The sequence below is a fragment of the Cryptomeria japonica genome, chromosome 1 (assembly GCF_030272615.1).
Source record: "Cryptomeria japonica chromosome 1, Sugi_1.0, whole genome shotgun sequence".
Classification (NCBI taxonomy): Eukaryota; Viridiplantae; Streptophyta; class Pinopsida; order Cupressales; family Cupressaceae; genus Cryptomeria; species Cryptomeria japonica.
This window is the reverse complement of record NC_081405.1, coordinates 75,413-93,391: the sequence shown is the minus strand read 5'-3', so window position 1 is coordinate 93,391 and position 17,979 is coordinate 75,413. Positions and strand designations below refer to the sequence as shown.

At 36.6% G+C, this 17,979-nt stretch overlaps 1 protein-coding gene across 1 annotated transcript in view; it reads left to right on the top strand.

Moving 5' to 3' along the window:
- Positions 1 to 2,459: 2,459 nt before the first annotated feature.
- Positions 2,460 to 17,979, top strand: part of LOC131036662 (uncharacterized) — a 37,160-nt gene continuing 21,640 nt past the window's right edge. The window contains exons 1-2 of the mRNA XM_057968606.1: positions 2,460 to 2,814; positions 3,298 to 3,453. Of these exons, the coding sequence (XP_057824589.1) occupies positions 2,460 to 2,814; positions 3,298 to 3,453 (511 nt within the window). The remainder of the gene's footprint in view (positions 2,815 to 3,297; positions 3,454 to 17,979) is intronic.

The window sequence follows — 17,979 nt, the reverse complement described above, 5'->3', positions numbered from 1 at the left end:
AATAAGTTTCCCAAGCTCCTATTGACCACTTCGGTCTGCCCATCAGTTTGTGGATGGTAGGCTGATCCAAAAGAGAGGTTGGTGCCAAGCATTTGCCAAAGTGTCTTCCAAAACTGACTCATGAACTTTGAGTCCCTATCTGAAACAATGCTCATGGGTAAACCACGTATCCTTATCACTTCCTTGAAGAACAACTGAGCTATATGACATGCATCATGAGTAGTCTTGCAAGGTACAAAGTGGGCCATCTTACTAAATCTGTCCACTATGACATAAATGCTGTCAAATCCCTGCTTTGTCCTTGGTAAGCCTACTAGAAAGTCCTTACTAATTCACTCCCAAGGTCTATTTGGTATGGGAAGAGGTTGGTATAAACTAGCATTTGAAGAAGTGCCCTTGGCCTTTTGACAAACAATGCAAGTTTCCACATACTTCCTAACATCTTGATTCATCCTAGGCCAATAGTAATACCTTTGAACCAACTCTTGATTCTTGTTGACTCCAAAATGACCACTAAGGCTACCATTATGCTTCTCTTGTATGAGATTTTCTCTCATTGACCCTCTAGGCACACAAAGTTGTCCTCCTCTAAACAATAACCCATCTTGAAAGGTAAAATTTGAATACTCGCTATGAAAATGAGAAGTCTTTGCATACCTTGTAGGCATTTGAGAAGTCTTCATCATCTGGGTATAGGTCTCTAAAACTATCAACACCTATTCTCCTTAACTGAATTTCTTGGACTGTCAAAAGTCTTCTGCTCAATGCATCAACAACCCAGTTTAATTGACCTTTTTTGTGCTTGATTGTGAATGTGTAGGCTTGCATATACTCTACCCACTTCATGTGTTTGTGACTGAGTTTGTCTTGTGAGTTTAGAAAGCTCAAATCTTGGTTGTCCGTATAGACTACAAACTCCTTAGGAAGGAGATAGTGTCTCCACTTCCTTAAAGCCTGCACTAAAGCATATAATTCCAAGTCATATGAGGAGTATTTCCTATTTGCATCACTTAGCTTCTCACTATGGAAAGCTACTGGTCTTTCTTCTTGGCTTAGGACAACACCTACTGCAACATTGCTTGCATCACATTCCACTGTGAAGAGTTTCTCAAAAATAGGCAACACTAACACCGGTTGAGTAGCTATCTTCTCTTTCAAGGTTTCAAAACCTCTATTTGCTTGTTCATTCCACTGAAACTTTGCCTTCATTCCACCTCTACCAGTGTCCAATATTGGTGCACATATAGCACTAAATTGCCTAATGAACTTCCTATAATACTGAGCTAGTCCATGGAAGCTTCTCACCTCTGTTGCTGACTTAGGAGTAGGCCAATTCACTATGGCTTCAACTTTGCTGGGATCACTATGGCTTCACCTCTGCACTATGCACTCAATTTTCACCCCGTCTTCTCTAGCCGGGTTGCTCCTGGACTCACCTAGAACAAGGTGGTAACCATGTTAATCTCCACTTATAGAACTCCTCCCTACATATTTACACTATACAATGGTTTGAATTCCATTTCCCAACAGGCCATGATGGTAGAACATAGGGATTTTATGGGGCAACCATTTTACAAGAATTTGCTATTTACAAGTCAAAACTGGCTGTTTGGAAACAAAATAATGAAAGTAAAAACTCACACTTACTAAAAAGCATGAAATGAAACAAATAGTATTGGAACACACCAAAGAACTACAATCCAACACTGGATCAATGGATTCAATCCATTAGTGTTCATAGTTTATGCAAATTTAGACAAAAACAATGATAACAGTCCGAAAATGAGTAGTTTCAGATTGTCAATCATACAAAAACAAATTTCCAACCTTGGTAACCATGAAAGAGGAGGTTTAAATAGTCTTCCCCATGCGTGGAGGCATTCTAGGGTATTGTGCTATCCCTAACTCCACCGCTAAGCTCTTTTAGGACAAAAGTTGTCATGACAACTTTTACAACTTTCCACATTTTGCTTTGCCAACCTAAACAACCTATTACAAGTCATTACTCAAGAATTTTTAAGAATTCCTAAGACCATTTTAAACCTCTCTAATTCTCACACCAAGTTATGCCACTTTTGACCATCAAGAAGGCCACTTCAACTACTCAAACTACCACCTACTCACAAAGTGCAAACCTAGGAAGAAAACCAACTCAACTAGGCGTACACTTGACTCAAAACAAACATCACACACACACCTTGGACCCTCCTGGAGTCCTTATTAGGAACCTGACTTGGCTAAGGCCAGTACAAACCAAAATTGTGGAAGGACTACAAGCCTAAGTCCTAGGTGCTCCTGCACCATTTTCAAGAATTTGCTGTCGGGATCAGGTTAGTTGCAATCATTTCTTCTTCTATTGTATTTTCTTGTTCAGAAGCTAGTTTTTGTTCATTCCTTTTTCTATGTAGAGGAATTCATTTTATTTCTAAAATTATTTGATAAATATGAGAGGGGCCATCATGAGGCCAACTCTGCTGAAATTGGGGTGTACTTCCTGTTTGATTAGCTCACTTCCAGAGATGGGTGACACTTCACTAGCACAAGTAGACCTCACTAATTTCCTTGAAAGAGTTAAGAATCCAGCCCAAAATTCTATGATGGAGAAAATTGTAAGAAGTGGTCTAATTGAGGCCGCTGCATTTCCTATTGTTGCACCATGGCCGAAGCTAGTTTTAGAATGTATGAATCGGTATGATGCAGAACATAGGTGTATTAGGGCCATCAATGGTGAGGTGCTATTTAAAATTGATAGGGAGACCGTAATGGCAGCCATGGGAATTCCTCATAAGGAGCCATATGAAGATGGGACCATTGGTACTTCGTACTCCTTCTTTTCTGAGAAGAAGAGCACTTAAAAAACCGTAATTGCTAGAAACTAGTTGGTGAAAATTCAAAAAGGAGGTTTCAAGTTACCAAGGCCACTCACCAGAGAGCATTTCATAACAAAAGTACATGATATTGTTGTTCTATTGAATAGATTGAAGGGAAATACTCATGCCTTTTATTGGGAAGACTGGATGTATTTATACGTTCAAGTCATGTTGAATGGAAGTGCATATACCTAGATTGGGGACAAGTTGTTGCAAAGAGACTGCATGAGAGTTTAAACAAATTTGTAGGGATGAGTAGTTTTTTATATGTCCTTGTACCTATTTTATATGCTTTCTTGCACTCGAGATTGGAATGTCTTACACCATGAAATTTGGATTGATGGGATAAGAGTCTATGAATACTATCCTCACCTGCAACAACAAAGATATGCTGAAAACTTCATGAGGTGGAATTATATTTTTGCAGGTAGATTGGTTCATGAGCTGCAGGGTAACATAAATGGGAGATTGTCAACAAAAGCAATGGAATTTGTAGGTATCTATGGTAGTTTCTTCATCCAGTTTTCTCAGTTCACCTATATTAGAGTTGGCGGCTTTCAGGGTGAACCTTTCAGGTTACCTGGTATGCTCTGGATAGCTATATTTTGATTGAAGTCAGTTGACAACTAGCCTATATTGATAAGAGAAGTGGAGGAAGTCTAGAGTTTTCTTTCTATTAGAGATGGGATACTATAGTTGTAGATCCATTTCAGATGCCTTGAATATTGAACTTGAATTCAAGAAGTTCAATCTGCAGTTATATGTTGCTAGACATAAATTTGATAGCCGAAGGTTTTCTGGTGCAGGAGCACCTAGTTTTGAGTCCAGTTTCTTCATTTTGGTGCATTTGTTCATAGTATGGTTTGGAGTGGTGAATAAGAGTCTTCTCTGATGTCTTCATATTTTTTTTAATGCTTTGGTAGGTTGAATGTCCTTAGGAGAATGCATTTTCTCAATTTTGGCTTGTAAGCCCTTGTAAGCCCAAAATGGCAAAATCTTGCATTTTGATGAAAAATGCCCTGAATAGCCTTGTTTGGAATTGGGGAATGTTAATGTAATGGTTTTTATTCATCCTAGATGGTTTTGAGGAGAAAACAAACCATGTAAGGCAAAAATGCACTTTTTGGCAAAAGTTATCAAAGTTGCTTGACAACTTTTTGCAACGTTGAGCAACTTTTTGCATTTTTGAGCAAAGGGTTGCTTAGGAAAATGATGGAGAGTTAGTTAGGAAAAAAATGGAATTAAAAATCCCTGAGAATGAATGTAATGAGGTTTTTGAATGCCTGGAGTTGATTGGATTACTATTTGTGACCATTTTTGAAGTTTTACATTGCATTTTTCAAGAATTAGAGCAACAATTAGTACTTAATGGATTGATTGCATTGATGTACTTAGTTGTTGTTTTTTACATATTATTGTAGTGCTCAGGAAGCAATTTGATTATTTTTATTTTTAGGTTTGAATTGAGTTTTCAATTTTGCAAGCTCTCGGCCTGAGTAAGGGTTTGAGAGGCCCAAACATGGTTCCAACTTGAATTCCTTTGATTTCTTCTCAATAGACCTTGGGAATAGAGCCATGGAACCTTTTTATAGTTTATATAGCTTTTATTTTCCTTTGGAGGTCATTGAAAGGCCAATGAGCATCCTTTCCTAGGCGATCCCAGTCATCGCCCGGTTAGGAAATGAATGAGATCATGCAAGTGTTTGCAGGAAAGAGAAGGGTTGGAGTTGAAAATTGTTTGGGATGAACAAGTGATGTGTGGTAGAGCACATGTGTGAATTTGGAGGTGTGTCAGATCAAGGAAGACACCTAACCCTTGGAAAAAGACCAAGCCAAGCCCAAAACCACCTAAAACAAGCATTTCTTGGGTTTCGTACCTATATGGTCAAACTGAGATTCCTAAATTCATAAATTGGAAAGTACTTCCAAAAGGGCATCCTTATCAGCAAATATTTTATGTGGGTCTTTGGAGAAATTGGGAGAAAATCCACAAAAACTAGTTAGGTAGGGCTAATTGGGGCTCTAGGGCTACTAGGCCTAGAAAATAGGAAAAGGAAGGAGTGATGGGAATTTGAATCAAAACCCCACTCAAAACTAGTTGATCACCCTTGGGAAACATCATAAACACCTACTACAAACTCTACAATCATTTGTTAGGAGTTTGAGAGTGTAAGGTTGGATTTACTCTTGTGAATCTCAACCATGCCTGAGCAACCAGTGAGCACATCTTGATTGGGAGCACTATTAGAGAGTTGTGGTGTCTAAATTGACTTTGAGACTAGATGAACAATGAAGGGAGCCTACTAGGACAACTCCCGACTTCCCTTAGGAAAGGAATTAACTCTCTTTGAGTATATCTCCCCATCATTTTCCATAGAGAACTTAAATGTTGATGTTGATTTTTGTTATGAACCTTAGCTAGAAGATTATTGGGAGAACTGTGATGATGAATTTGAAGTTAGAAGAAGATCGCAGTCGAGGTTCATAGTTCAACAAATTATGACAATGGGTTTGTCCATGAATATCTCTGACGTACAAGAGGATGAAGGTGAAGAAGTTGTTGATCCTGAGTTCAATGAGAAGATACAGGGGCAACCTATTCCAGAAGTTGATTGGGATAGAAAAGGGGATGACAACATTCAGGCTAGAACCTTCAATGTGATTAGATGAACATAAAGATGGCTAAAAGACCGTCATTTTGGACAACAACCCATGTTTGTACCTAAGAGTAGAAAAGTTGGTCAAACTTGTGCAACTTCTCAAGTATCTCTTCCCCCTTTTGACATTTGTATTGATATTGCAGGTAATGAGAAATAGAGGACCGAGAAAATCAAAATTTGAAATTTAGGATAATCTTCTCTAAGTTCCTCCCCTACTCGTGTCACCAGATCTCATAGTAAGAAAAGCAGTCAGAAACTCCTTACAAGTCCACTTATAGTAGATTTAGACTCCGAAGAAGAAACCTAAGGGATGATGGGTGCTTAGATGTAGGACAAGCTCATTACTGGTGCTATTGATAAGGGAAAGGAAACCCAAGAAGCTGAGGATTCTGTGAACACTATGGCTGTTGTCATCACTAACCAACAATTGCCTCCACCTAGGGAAACATCTACTATTCTGAAATGGTTAAGTTCTTCACTTACCAAGAAAATAAATGTAATTTCAATCTCAATTCCAATGGAGGACATGGTCAATAAGTGTCTGGGAAGAACATGAAAGTCCAAGAGACTTAAAACCGAAGTGATGATAGATGTGGATGACCAAACATGGCATTGGATTGTAGAGGTAGCCAGACCCCCAACAAATAAAGATGCTGATAATATCACTGAGGAGGAATTTTTTATTGAGAAGATTGATTTAGGTGTGACCTCTCGAGTTGTAGATGATAAGCACCTGGAGACTTCAACCAAGAGAATTCTGACCAGGACTTGGAAAGATGAAAAGGATAAAAATGAAATGAAATAGATCAAATGCAGATGGCCCAATACATCAATGCCATATAGGATCCTAATCCATAACCACTCTCTCAATCTCCTTTGTCATTTGATCCAAGATCACCAATGAACCAGAGACTGCTTGATCAAGTTCAGAGAAGCCAAATGGTAGCAGACATCTTCAGTGAGTGGCTGGAATCAATTGCCCAACAAGGTACAAGCTACATTTCTAATCTAGTTAAAGTATTTGAAAATGCAGAGTCTTTAGGCAATGAGTTGGAAACATAAACAATTGCCTGGGAAAAAGAGAAAAGCAAATGGGTGGCTATATTGAAGCAAATGAGGGATACCCAGAGGTATGGAGTCATGAACTTCCTGGCAGAAAAGCTAGTACATGGTCTTGATGACAATGTGCTTTTCATATGTAAAGAAAATATTGAATGGAGGAACTCAATTATTGAACAGGGACATGAATCTATCAAGCTTTTGAAGGAGTTAAAAGAATTGATTAATACTATGCAGAAAGATATGAAGTGAATAGATATTCAACTCTTGAAAGAAGATAATTAGACGCTTGAAGATTCATCTGATATGGTTCAAGGCCTTCAAGGGTTGAGTGTAACAAATCTAGGAAGCAAAATCCTTAACAATAGAGGATTTCTCAAAAAATGCATGAATTGAATCCATGCTAGTGGTTTTCTTTGATCTTATTGAGACACATAAGGGTAATGTTTTGCAGGTGAGCAAAAAGAAGGAAGTATGGAAGCAACAAATACTTCATATTGGTCTTCCACATTATCATCTTATTCTCAACTTCTCCTCAGCTTGGCGTAATATTCAAAGCACTCCTTCACCTTGGGACAAACAGGTGGAGGCCACGTCGTCTGCAAGACTTGCATAACAAATATGGGAGGAGAATAGGATGACCATAATTACTAGTTGAAGGCATTTCCTTCCATGCTACAAGGAATCGCCATTGATTGATACACAAAGTTGGAAAATCAATACAAGGCATCATAGAATCAATTGAAGAAGGCATTTCAGGAAGAGTTTAAACTATTGAGAGACAATAATGAAACTATTATAGAAATTTAAAACACTAAGCAAGGGAAGAACAAAAACATATGAGCATACAATCGTATGTATGTCGACTTGAATTTTATCCTCAGAATATTACCGGCAACAAGTTAGTTTCACAAAATACCAATGGAAATGCTACAGGAAATCCAAAGTCAACAAATGAAACTACATGAAATACATAAAAAATGCTATTTATGTCTCATTGTGTCCTAACTCCACTATTCCTGGTTGCAGATGGTGTGCTCTCAGACAATGCACTGATAGCTTCCAAGATGGCATATGAAGAATGGATTGATAACTGATAGTTAACTGATACTATGATATGCAATACTACATGATTATGCTAAATGATAATTGCTATTTTCTTCAAGATTAAAACTCATGGATGCATATGATTAGCTTGCAAAATGTACTTGAAGTCTCTTGAAGTCTAACTCTCTCTCAACTGAAGCTCTTGATTTTATAGACTTTGAGAGGATGAGATGATGTGGCTTAGATCAATGGTCATGATCAGATCTGCAGATTTGTATGGCTGTGAGCAAAGGTGAAGGTTGAGAGAAAGGGGGAAGAAGAAGACAAGTGTCACTCATCTCACCTTAACTGGGTTGCTGACTGAGGGAATCTAGGGATGGTTAGAGGAAATTTAGGCATGAGAGGACAAGTGGACTCAAGTCCTTTCTAAGATGTAGAGGGTGTTGGAGAGAATATAGAAGATGGCTATGAAATATGTGTATGTACACAATATTCATTAATTTTAGTGGTTGAAGATAAATGATGGATTAATATTTAAGAAATATTAATTTCCTTAGCCACATGATGGATGAGTTGGCAAAGGGAAGATGAAGTGGAGATGGAAGGTGAGTTGGAAAAGGGATTAAATAATTTAAGAAATTATTTAATATTTGAGACTATAGGATAGGAGAATAACTATTAAATATTGGATATTTAATTGTTTGGAGGAGATAATTAAATATTTAGATATTCAATTAACTTGGTTAGAGGAATAATTAAATATTAGATATTTAATTAATTAGAAGAATATGATAGATGAATTAATTAATAGAATACTAATTAATAGAAAGACACAAAAATGAATTAAATAAATTAATCTTTTCAAATTAACTATTTAATAGAAGAATAATCATTAAATAAATATTATTTATTTAATTGCTCATAGCCATTTTTATGTGTATACATTTTGCCCCTCTTTGAAACGATGTCGAGATAACATTGTTTCAAAGATTAAACCAAGTCTCTTGATAATGCGCCTGACAAAAATGAAAATCCTGATTGTGTACCCCCTTAGGAGATTGATCGTGAATTTGTTGAAAACTTCAGTTTGAATGATTGATCTCATGATAATTGATAAAAATTCAGTCAATTAAATTCATTTGTAAAAAACAAATTAAATTTCCCCATTGAATAGCATTGATTACTCTTCAAATAGTAAATATAAAATTAACCAAGGTTAATTTTAATTTCATTGTTATCCTTGTCAGCTTGTGAAGAAAATTTCTTGGTGAGGTGGCAAAATGGTGATTCCTGTGGAGAACCATCGATTTGAGGGTGTTCGACGATATCAACGACCTCCCGAGTATGGGTATCCGATATGTATCTTATCCCGAGCTTTTTTTTCAACTTGTCGTGTAAATTTTCATGTTTTTAGGCATGTTTTTAAACTTTTCAAATTTTTGCGATTTTCGGTTTTAAATTAGTGTTTTTGCATTTAGTTTTAGCGCATATGCAATTAGGTTTAGTGCATTTGTTCAAATTAGCGCATATGCTCGTTAGAATAGTGCATATGTTAAGGATGTTAGCGCTTTTGCATAGGATAGCACTTGTGAATTGTTTGTTTGTGCTTTTGCAGCCAAAGTTAGCGCTTTTGCTTTGTTTTGCACACATGTTTGTAGGTTTAGCGCATTTGCATAAAAAGGTAGCGCATATGCTTGAGTTTAGCGCATTTACATTTAGATTTAGTGCATATGCTTAAAATTGATGTTTTTGATAAGTGCAAAAGCTAAAAATCACTTTGATGATTAGATTTAACGTGTTTGATGTGCATGTATGATGAATAGGGACTTGATTGATTGATTGATGTTGTTGGATAGATCGATTTGATTTGTTTTGATAGAGTAGCTCTAAGAAACCGATTTAGTTTTTGATGCAAGAGCTTAGCAGAGTTTTGATTGAACTTAGTGATTGATAGAAAACCATGATTGATAGGTTTTAAAATGATTTGATAGCTTAAGTTGCTTTAGTTTGAGTTGATAGATTTGATAGCATAGGTTGCTTCAGTTTGATTTGATAGATAGATAGATTAGTGATTGCTTTGATTTGATTTGATAGCGTAAGTTAGTTGAGTTTGATTTGATAGATAGATAAGTGATGATTGATCTAATTCTCTTGATAAATAGGAGAAACTTGATGTTCTCCAGTGTTGGGAGAAATTACTGGCAGTATGTCATTTAGTGCCAGAGCCGACATAGGTTGAGGTTAGACATATAGATGCGCGTGGTTTATGCCATCTGTTGTATATGCCTGAGATTATGCATAATAGAGGATTTTTGATGACATTAGCCAAGAGATGACACATTGAGCATAACATTTTCCACTTGCCCATAGGTGAGATTAGTGTGACGCTTGAGGATGTCTATAGGATTTTGCACATCCCAGTGATTGGCGAGTTAGTGTAGCATGATTTTTAGGATTGTGTTGGGACAGAGGCTTGCAAATCCATTTTTGCTGATGATGGTATCGCTAGAGGAGAGATCCGATGGGAGGATATGGTGATGTATTATGAGACTCTCCCTGTAATTCTTGCTGGTTTGATTGGAGGATTTATTTGTCCTGATAGGCGATCATGAGGTTTTGCTATTGGATGGGGTGAGATTATCCTGAGTATGATGCAGCATCATACTCGATATGCTTGGGGTGTTTGTATGTTGGCACATTTATATCATGATCTTCATTAGGTGGTGTATGATGAGAGTGCTAGTTTGTCTACAAGATGCTCTTTATTACAGATCTAGTGCTGGGAGCACATTGCTGTGACTCGAACTATCCATCACAAAGTTCATGAAGAGAGGCAGCCATATGTGTATTTTTATGCAAGTATCCTTACTCAACATAAGCTGGGTAAGATGGAATATTGGCATTGGGTGCTTGGTTCATTGGATAGCATTACTTGGAGACCATATGTTGATTGTGAGCCATGGATGGATGATGCACAGACATTACCATTTATCATGCAGAGTAGATATCTCATTGGTCAGACTCCTTATATTGCTGAGTGACAATTGATTAGTCGCATTCTTAAACAGTTTGGTATCATTCAGCCTATACCTACTAGTGTGATGATATATGCTCGATGGTACAAAGATAGATGAGATTGGGGACCTTCCTTTTCATTTGAGATTGCTTGCGTAGAGTTTCTTGCTACTTTAAGAGTGGCTTATGATATAAGATTACACATTCTTGATCTTGGGGTTACTGCAGATTATGCTCAGTACATACTAGCTCATCCATTTCCTCATATTACTGATCCAACAGATCCTCCTCCTAGCTCAGGAGATGATGATGATGATTCAGATGATCTAGGTGTTAGGAGATGGAGATAGAGATGAGAGCTCAGAGCTTCTTAGAAGGCAGAGGGAGGTGGAGATGAGGGTGGGGATGGAGGTGGTGGTGGTAGGAGACCTGGATGGAGGGGAGGTCGCTTGAGAGTCCATGGGGGACCGTTTGGACCAGTTTGCAGGATTGGGAGACCACGTCCTATGGGTGGGAGGGATGTTGGACAGATTGGGAGGGAGCATGGCCGGACATGTATGAGATCATCGAGAGGGTTTCCATTGATAGGAGGAGGCAGGGTGATTGGACTGGATGGGGGTTATGGGAGAGGCATTGATTTTGGTCAAATTCAGCCAGACCCTAGGGTTATTGCAGCTCATGGTGGAGATGACAAGGATCCTGAGGATCATGTTCCGCTTATTAGATGATGGGTTCAGAGAGTTACTCAGACTGAGATTCCAGCAGTTGGACAGGTTGGTGGTGAGGAGGAGATTGGGATTCATGCACCACAACAAGATTTTCCCGAGCAGGATGCACCAGTGCATGATATGACATCGCAGGATGCACCAGAGAAGGAGACCATTGACAGTCTTAGAACACATATTGATCAGCTTCAAGCACAGGTACAAACTCTTATGGCTAAGAGGGATAGAGCTGTTAGGAGACAACAGGATACTCAAGGCCTTCTTGATCATATTCAACATGTTGGATCAGGTACTCTCTCAGCTGACACTGTTAGAGCATTAGTTTGGGCCAGGAAGGAGACTTCCCATCGATGATGATGATATGAGGAGGTAGTTGTAGAGAGCCAGAGAGTAGGTAGTTATCATACCACTGTGTTGATGGATACTAGTAGTGGTGGGGTCATGGGACCTCCTCAGAGGAGTGGTGATCATGGGAGACAGACATCTAGAGGATCTTCTCACCCAGAACCACAGAGATGGACAAATTTAGGTGGTAGTGGTACAAGACAACTGTGACTTGAGTTGAGGCACTTGTATTGTTTATATGATATCATTGTATACTTGGACTTTTATTGTTTTTATGATGATCTATATGCAAACATGGATTCTATATGATGATGATCTTTATTATGTTACTCTATTTGATGATGATCTATATGCTTTGATTATATGGATGTAATGATTAGATGGATAATGATATTTATGCATGTTACTTTATTTTATGATTATGCTTTATATGATGATGCCATGATAAATGCTTTTGTTTGATTTTCGATTTTGATGATCTTGGATGCAAATGAAAATGATTACTAACTTAAATGATATGCAAATGATACAAATGCAATGATCTATATGGAAATGCAAATGAATGATTGCTTTAATGCTTATGATGATGCAAATGATCTACATGAAATGTTTTTGATTTTATATGTAATGTTCATGAATCTAAGTGCAAAGATGCAACTAAATGATCGTTAATGGAATGATAATGCAAAAAATAATGATGATACACTAAATGATGAATGAAATGCATTTAATTGAATACAAATTAATGCAATGATAAAATTCAACTAAATGAAATGAATAATGATTAAAATGCAAATTGTTTTTGTTTGTCCAAGTATACTCAATCTTTATTTTTGACTGTTGATCCTTTAATGAAATGAAATGCTTATAATGTAAGTGACCATGAATGCTTATAATGTAGACAAATAATGAGCTAATGAAATGATCTAACTAAAAATTGTACTACCATTCTTCATATGCTATCTTGTAACAGTGCTTTGATTTCATCATTGAGCTTTTAAATGTTGTAAGAAAATACAAGCAACTTGACATAATGATTCAAGATGACCTGAGTATTCCTTAAATGGATTTTGATATAGCAAGTTAATACAAGCAACTTGATATAATGGATCAAGTTGACCTGAGTATTGCTTGCAGAACAAACAAGGATTATCCTCTTTCATGCATGACTTGGAACGTCCTCATTGATCTTTTGCCGATCATATCCTGAGACAAGTACATACCATAGTAAGAGATAAACCACATACAACAATCAAAGAAAAATAATCATGCCTCATCATAGCTTCTCTAGTCATGGACATCCTTGAGTTGCATAGAGTACATGATTAGCAATAAAATCAAGATATAAGCACTGAATCTTGCATGTCATTCACATGTTCTTATGGTCATTAACTGATATAATCATCTTGATGAATGATCTTTTGATAATCCTTTATTACTTGCTGATCGATTCTTCGGTTCCTGAGTTTCATGATTCAGTTGTTGATGAAATGCCTTGATTTATGTTGCTTTGTTGCTCGTTATCTATTTCAAAATCCTAGGTGTTTTTAGTTTTTCTAAGTTTTTCAAATGTTTTGGATATTCAAAGATTCAAAAGATCACCTTAGCAAAAGGAATTCAGATTTTGCCCCCAGCGGAAACAAAAATTTGTTATGGATGTATGAATTCATCAAGATCCAAACCATGGTGGGATACAAATGCAGATGGATTGATTCTTATAAAATCTAAGACAGTGACTACGACAAGTATGTCAAAGATTGATAACTGTTTGTAAGCTGCATATTTCTTACTAATGGTTTAGAGCAATGGATGTGAAAGATGGAATGGATAAGCTAGGATATATGGAAGTGATAGATTGGATAGGATGAAGTGGATAGGTGTGCAAAGCGATCTCATAGATGGAGGAACTTACTTCTTAGATAGCACCCATTTACCAGGTTTTCACTATCTAAATTTATTGCATTTTTTCCATTTATTTTATTTTCAAAGACTTTATATGCTTTTTGTTGATTTTTCAGGACTTGATATGCTTTTTGTTGATTTTTTCATGACTTTATATCTCAAGCATAAAATTTCTTGAGATGGATAGAATTGATAAGTTCATAAAACCAATCACCTTTAGGGGTAGATAACTTGTATGCTCTTGATCCATATGTTGCTACTATGACAAAAGGTCCTAGCCAATTTGGTTCAAATTTTCCCTTCTTTTCTCGATCTTGCTGATTTCTTGGATTCTCCCTTACAACTATATCTCCAATCTGAAAAATGTGCAGCTTGACTCTATGGTTATAGCTTCTTGCCATTCTTTGTTGATATAATATCAAATGATCTATTACATTTTGGCGATGTTCCTGAAGCAGTTCTAGTTCCCGGAGTCGAGAGACTCATTCTTCTTCTTCTGGTATAAGACCTTGCAAGGATACTTGTAGAGAAGGTATCTCTACTTCTATAGGTAATATGGCTTCTAATCCGTAGACCAAACAATATGGAGTTTCCCCTGTTGGAGTGCAGATGCTAGTTCGGTATGCCCAAAGAGCAGGATTTAGCTGAATGTGCCAGTCTTTTCCAGCTTCATTGACCATTTTCTTTAAGATTTTCAAGATAGTTTTGTTTGATGCCTTAGCTTGACCATTTCCCTGTGGATAATATGGAGTAGAAAACCTATGTTGGATATGAAATTGTTCACATAGCTCCTTCACATCTTGATTTTTGAATGGTCTTCCATTATCAGTGATAATGGTCATAGGAACTCCATAGCGACAAATTATATAATTCAAAATAAATGATGATATTTGTTTTTCTGTCACTGTTGTTAAAGGCATTGCTTCAATCCCTTTAGTAAAATATTCAGTAGCTATAAGAATAAACTTATGTCCATTAGAAGATGAGGGATTTATTTTTCCTACCAAATCAAGGCGTCATTGCAAAAATGGCCATGATCCTATCATAGGATATAACTCTTGTGCTGGTGCATGAATGAGATTCCCATGGATTTGACATTGTTTGCATTTTCTAGCATATGTGAATGAATCTCTCTCCATTCTAGGCCAAACGTAACCCATACGAAGAAGTTTCTTAGCCAATGTTAAACCACTTGAGTGTGTGCCACAAATACCTGCATGAACTTTGTCAAGAACTTTTTCAGATTCTTCTTGTTCAAGACATCTTAATAAAGTACCATCTAGACCATGCCTATATAGGATATCAGAAATTATAGTATAGCGAGAGGACTAGCAAATAAAATTCCTTCTCTGATTGCGAGATAAGTCAAGAGGAAGGATATGTTCTTTTAAATACTGATAAGTTTGACCATATGAGGATTGACTGGTTCCTAATATATGGCAAATTTGGTAGGTATGCTGGGATTGAATGGTAGGGGTTAAGATATTTTCCACAAGAAATTCATAATATTGTTGATTCTCCTTATTTTGCAAGAGATATGCTATTGTAGCCATTGCATCTGCTGCTTTATTCTCATTTCTTGGAATCTGGGTGAATGATATTTCTTTAGAGTATCCTTTAAACTCCTTCACCAGTTGTTTGTATGGCATAAGCTTATCATCCTTTGTTTGATATTCATAATTTACTTGGTTGATGATAAGTTGTGAATCACCATAGACATGTAGTTCTTTGACATTCCATTCAATGGCCATTTTAAGCCCAATAGCCAATGCTTCATACTCTGCAGTATTATTAGTGCATGGAAACCGCAATCTATATGATTTGGGAATTGTGTGGCCCTGAGGTGTGATGAAAAACATTCCTACACCTGATCCATATTGTGTATAATAACCATAAAAGTACAATTCCCAAAAGTCTTTACTTACTGTCAAGCTATCTGCATCAGGAAATTCGATGTGCAAAGGCATGTTATTTTGTAAAGGTGCATCAGCCAATTGATCAGTGATAACTTGTCCCTTGATATCTTTCCGATCAACATACTCTATATTAAATTCACTCAGTATTTTAACCCATTTGGCTAGTCTTCCTATCAATGTTGACTTGCTCAACAAATATTTGAGAGGATCTATCTTTGCTATTAGTTTCACAGAATGAATCAACATATAATGTCGCAGCTTCTGAGTTGCAAATACAACTTCTAGACATGTCTTTTCTATTGAGGAATAATTTAATTCATAGCCAACAAGCATTCTACTGATATAATAAACTACTCTTTCTTTTCCTTCATCATGTTGGGCTAGGAGGGCTCCTAATGATACATTTGTTGCTAAGATATAGAGAAACAATGGTTTCCCTTTGGTTGGTGATATCAGTATTGGAGAACTCATAAGATATTCTTTTATTTGCAAAAAAGCTTCTTCACATTTTGGATCCCATTTGAATAGAACATTTTAATGTAGAAGATGGGTAAATGGAAGATATCTATCTGCTAATTGAGAAACAAATCTCCTGATTGATTGCAATCTTCCTTGTAAAGATCGCAATTGACTTATGTTCCTAGGTGACTCCATCTCCATGATAGCTTTGACTTTTTTAGGATCTACTTCAATTCCATGAGTTGATATAATGTAGCCAAGGAGTTTTCTAGAGGTTACCCCAAATGCACATTTCTTTGGATTTAATCTCAATTGATATCTTTCCAACCTGTCAAAATTTTTGCTTAAAATGTTCAAATGTTCTTGTCTTGTATGAGATTTTACAAGTATGTCATCGACATAATCTTCCATAAATGTATGCATCATATCATGGAAAACTGTTGTCATAGCCCTTTAATAAGTCGCTCTTGCATTCTTAAGCCCAAATGGCATAACATTCTAGCAATATGTTCCCCATGCATAGGTGAAAGCTGTCTTTTCTTGATCTTCAGGTGTGATTCTTATTTGATTATATCCTGAGAAGCCAACCATTAATGAAAACATCTCATGCCCTGCTGATAAGTCCACTATGATATCAATATTTGGTAGCGGGAAACCATCTTTTGGACATGCTTTATTCAGATCTCTGAAATCTGTACAGACCCTTATGCTTTTATCTGGTTTTTATACTGGTACAATACTTGAAACCCATTCTGGATAAGCAATAGGTCTTATAAAACCCACTTCTTATAGTTTCTTCAGCTCGATTTTTACAAGAAGAGCAATGTGCAGATGCATCTTTCTTAGCTTCTGCTTAACTGGTTTTGCTTTTAAATCCATATTAAGATGATGCATGATAAGATTTGGATTAAGTCCTGGCATATCTGCATAGGACCAAGCAAAATTTACTTGTCTTTGCTTAAAGAATTCCATGTATTCTTTCCTCTCTTTTTCTGATAATGAGGCAACATAATGAAGTATTTTAGGATCCTTTGATGTACCAATGTTTACTGCTTCTGTTGGTTCTACCAGGATAGCAGATCTCTCCTGAAAATATGTAGGAAGAATGTCAAACTTTCCATCTTCTGGCACCTCAAATAGGTTTTCATCATCAAATACGTCCTTTATTTTCCCTTTTGATTGATCTAGTGTTTCCATAAAATGGTTTTCAACAACATATCTCTTTCCTTGTTTTATTTCACTTTTGCGACTGGAAAGTTTGGCATTCTCCTGACTACGAGAAACATTAGTTGATTCTGCAATGGAAGATATCTTAGGTGGGATGGGTTCAACAACGTTAAGGTACATGTCTAAGTCATGATCATTGGAAAAGACATTCAGTTCAGGGTTATCTAAATTATCCCAATCAATTAGTTCAGGATGAAGAAGGGGTAAATCATAATCACTGTCATCATTAGGTGTTTCAACGTTCATGACATAATGATCATAACTTGGCATAGAATAGGTACTGTCATAGATTAAATGTTTTTGAGAATTGCCTTTCCCAAGCGTCTCCGAATTAGTTCTAACAAAATCAATATTAGCATTTTGTAGTTCACACTCAAGTGGTTCTTCAACTGATGTTTGTCCCTTAAATGAATAGATTATATCAACACACACATCTTTAATACTGCAAATTCCTTCTTGATTGACCTAATTTGCATTTTGGAGTTGACATACTTGTGTACATGATAAAGAGGATTCTCTTGCTAGATTTTGTCTCCTTTCAAACTCAACTTCTTCTGGACTAATAGTCAATCCAAGTTGACTATCTCTTAATTCTTCTATGGTTCTGCCATATCTGGATACATCTTGTTCCTCTTTTGATGAAAATCTTGTATTTTCAGATGCTTGATCTATCCTTTTTTGTACTTCTTGTGGCATTACTTCTTTGTCTTTGTAATTCCCTTTCCTCTTTGCATACACCTCTTTTCCCTAAATT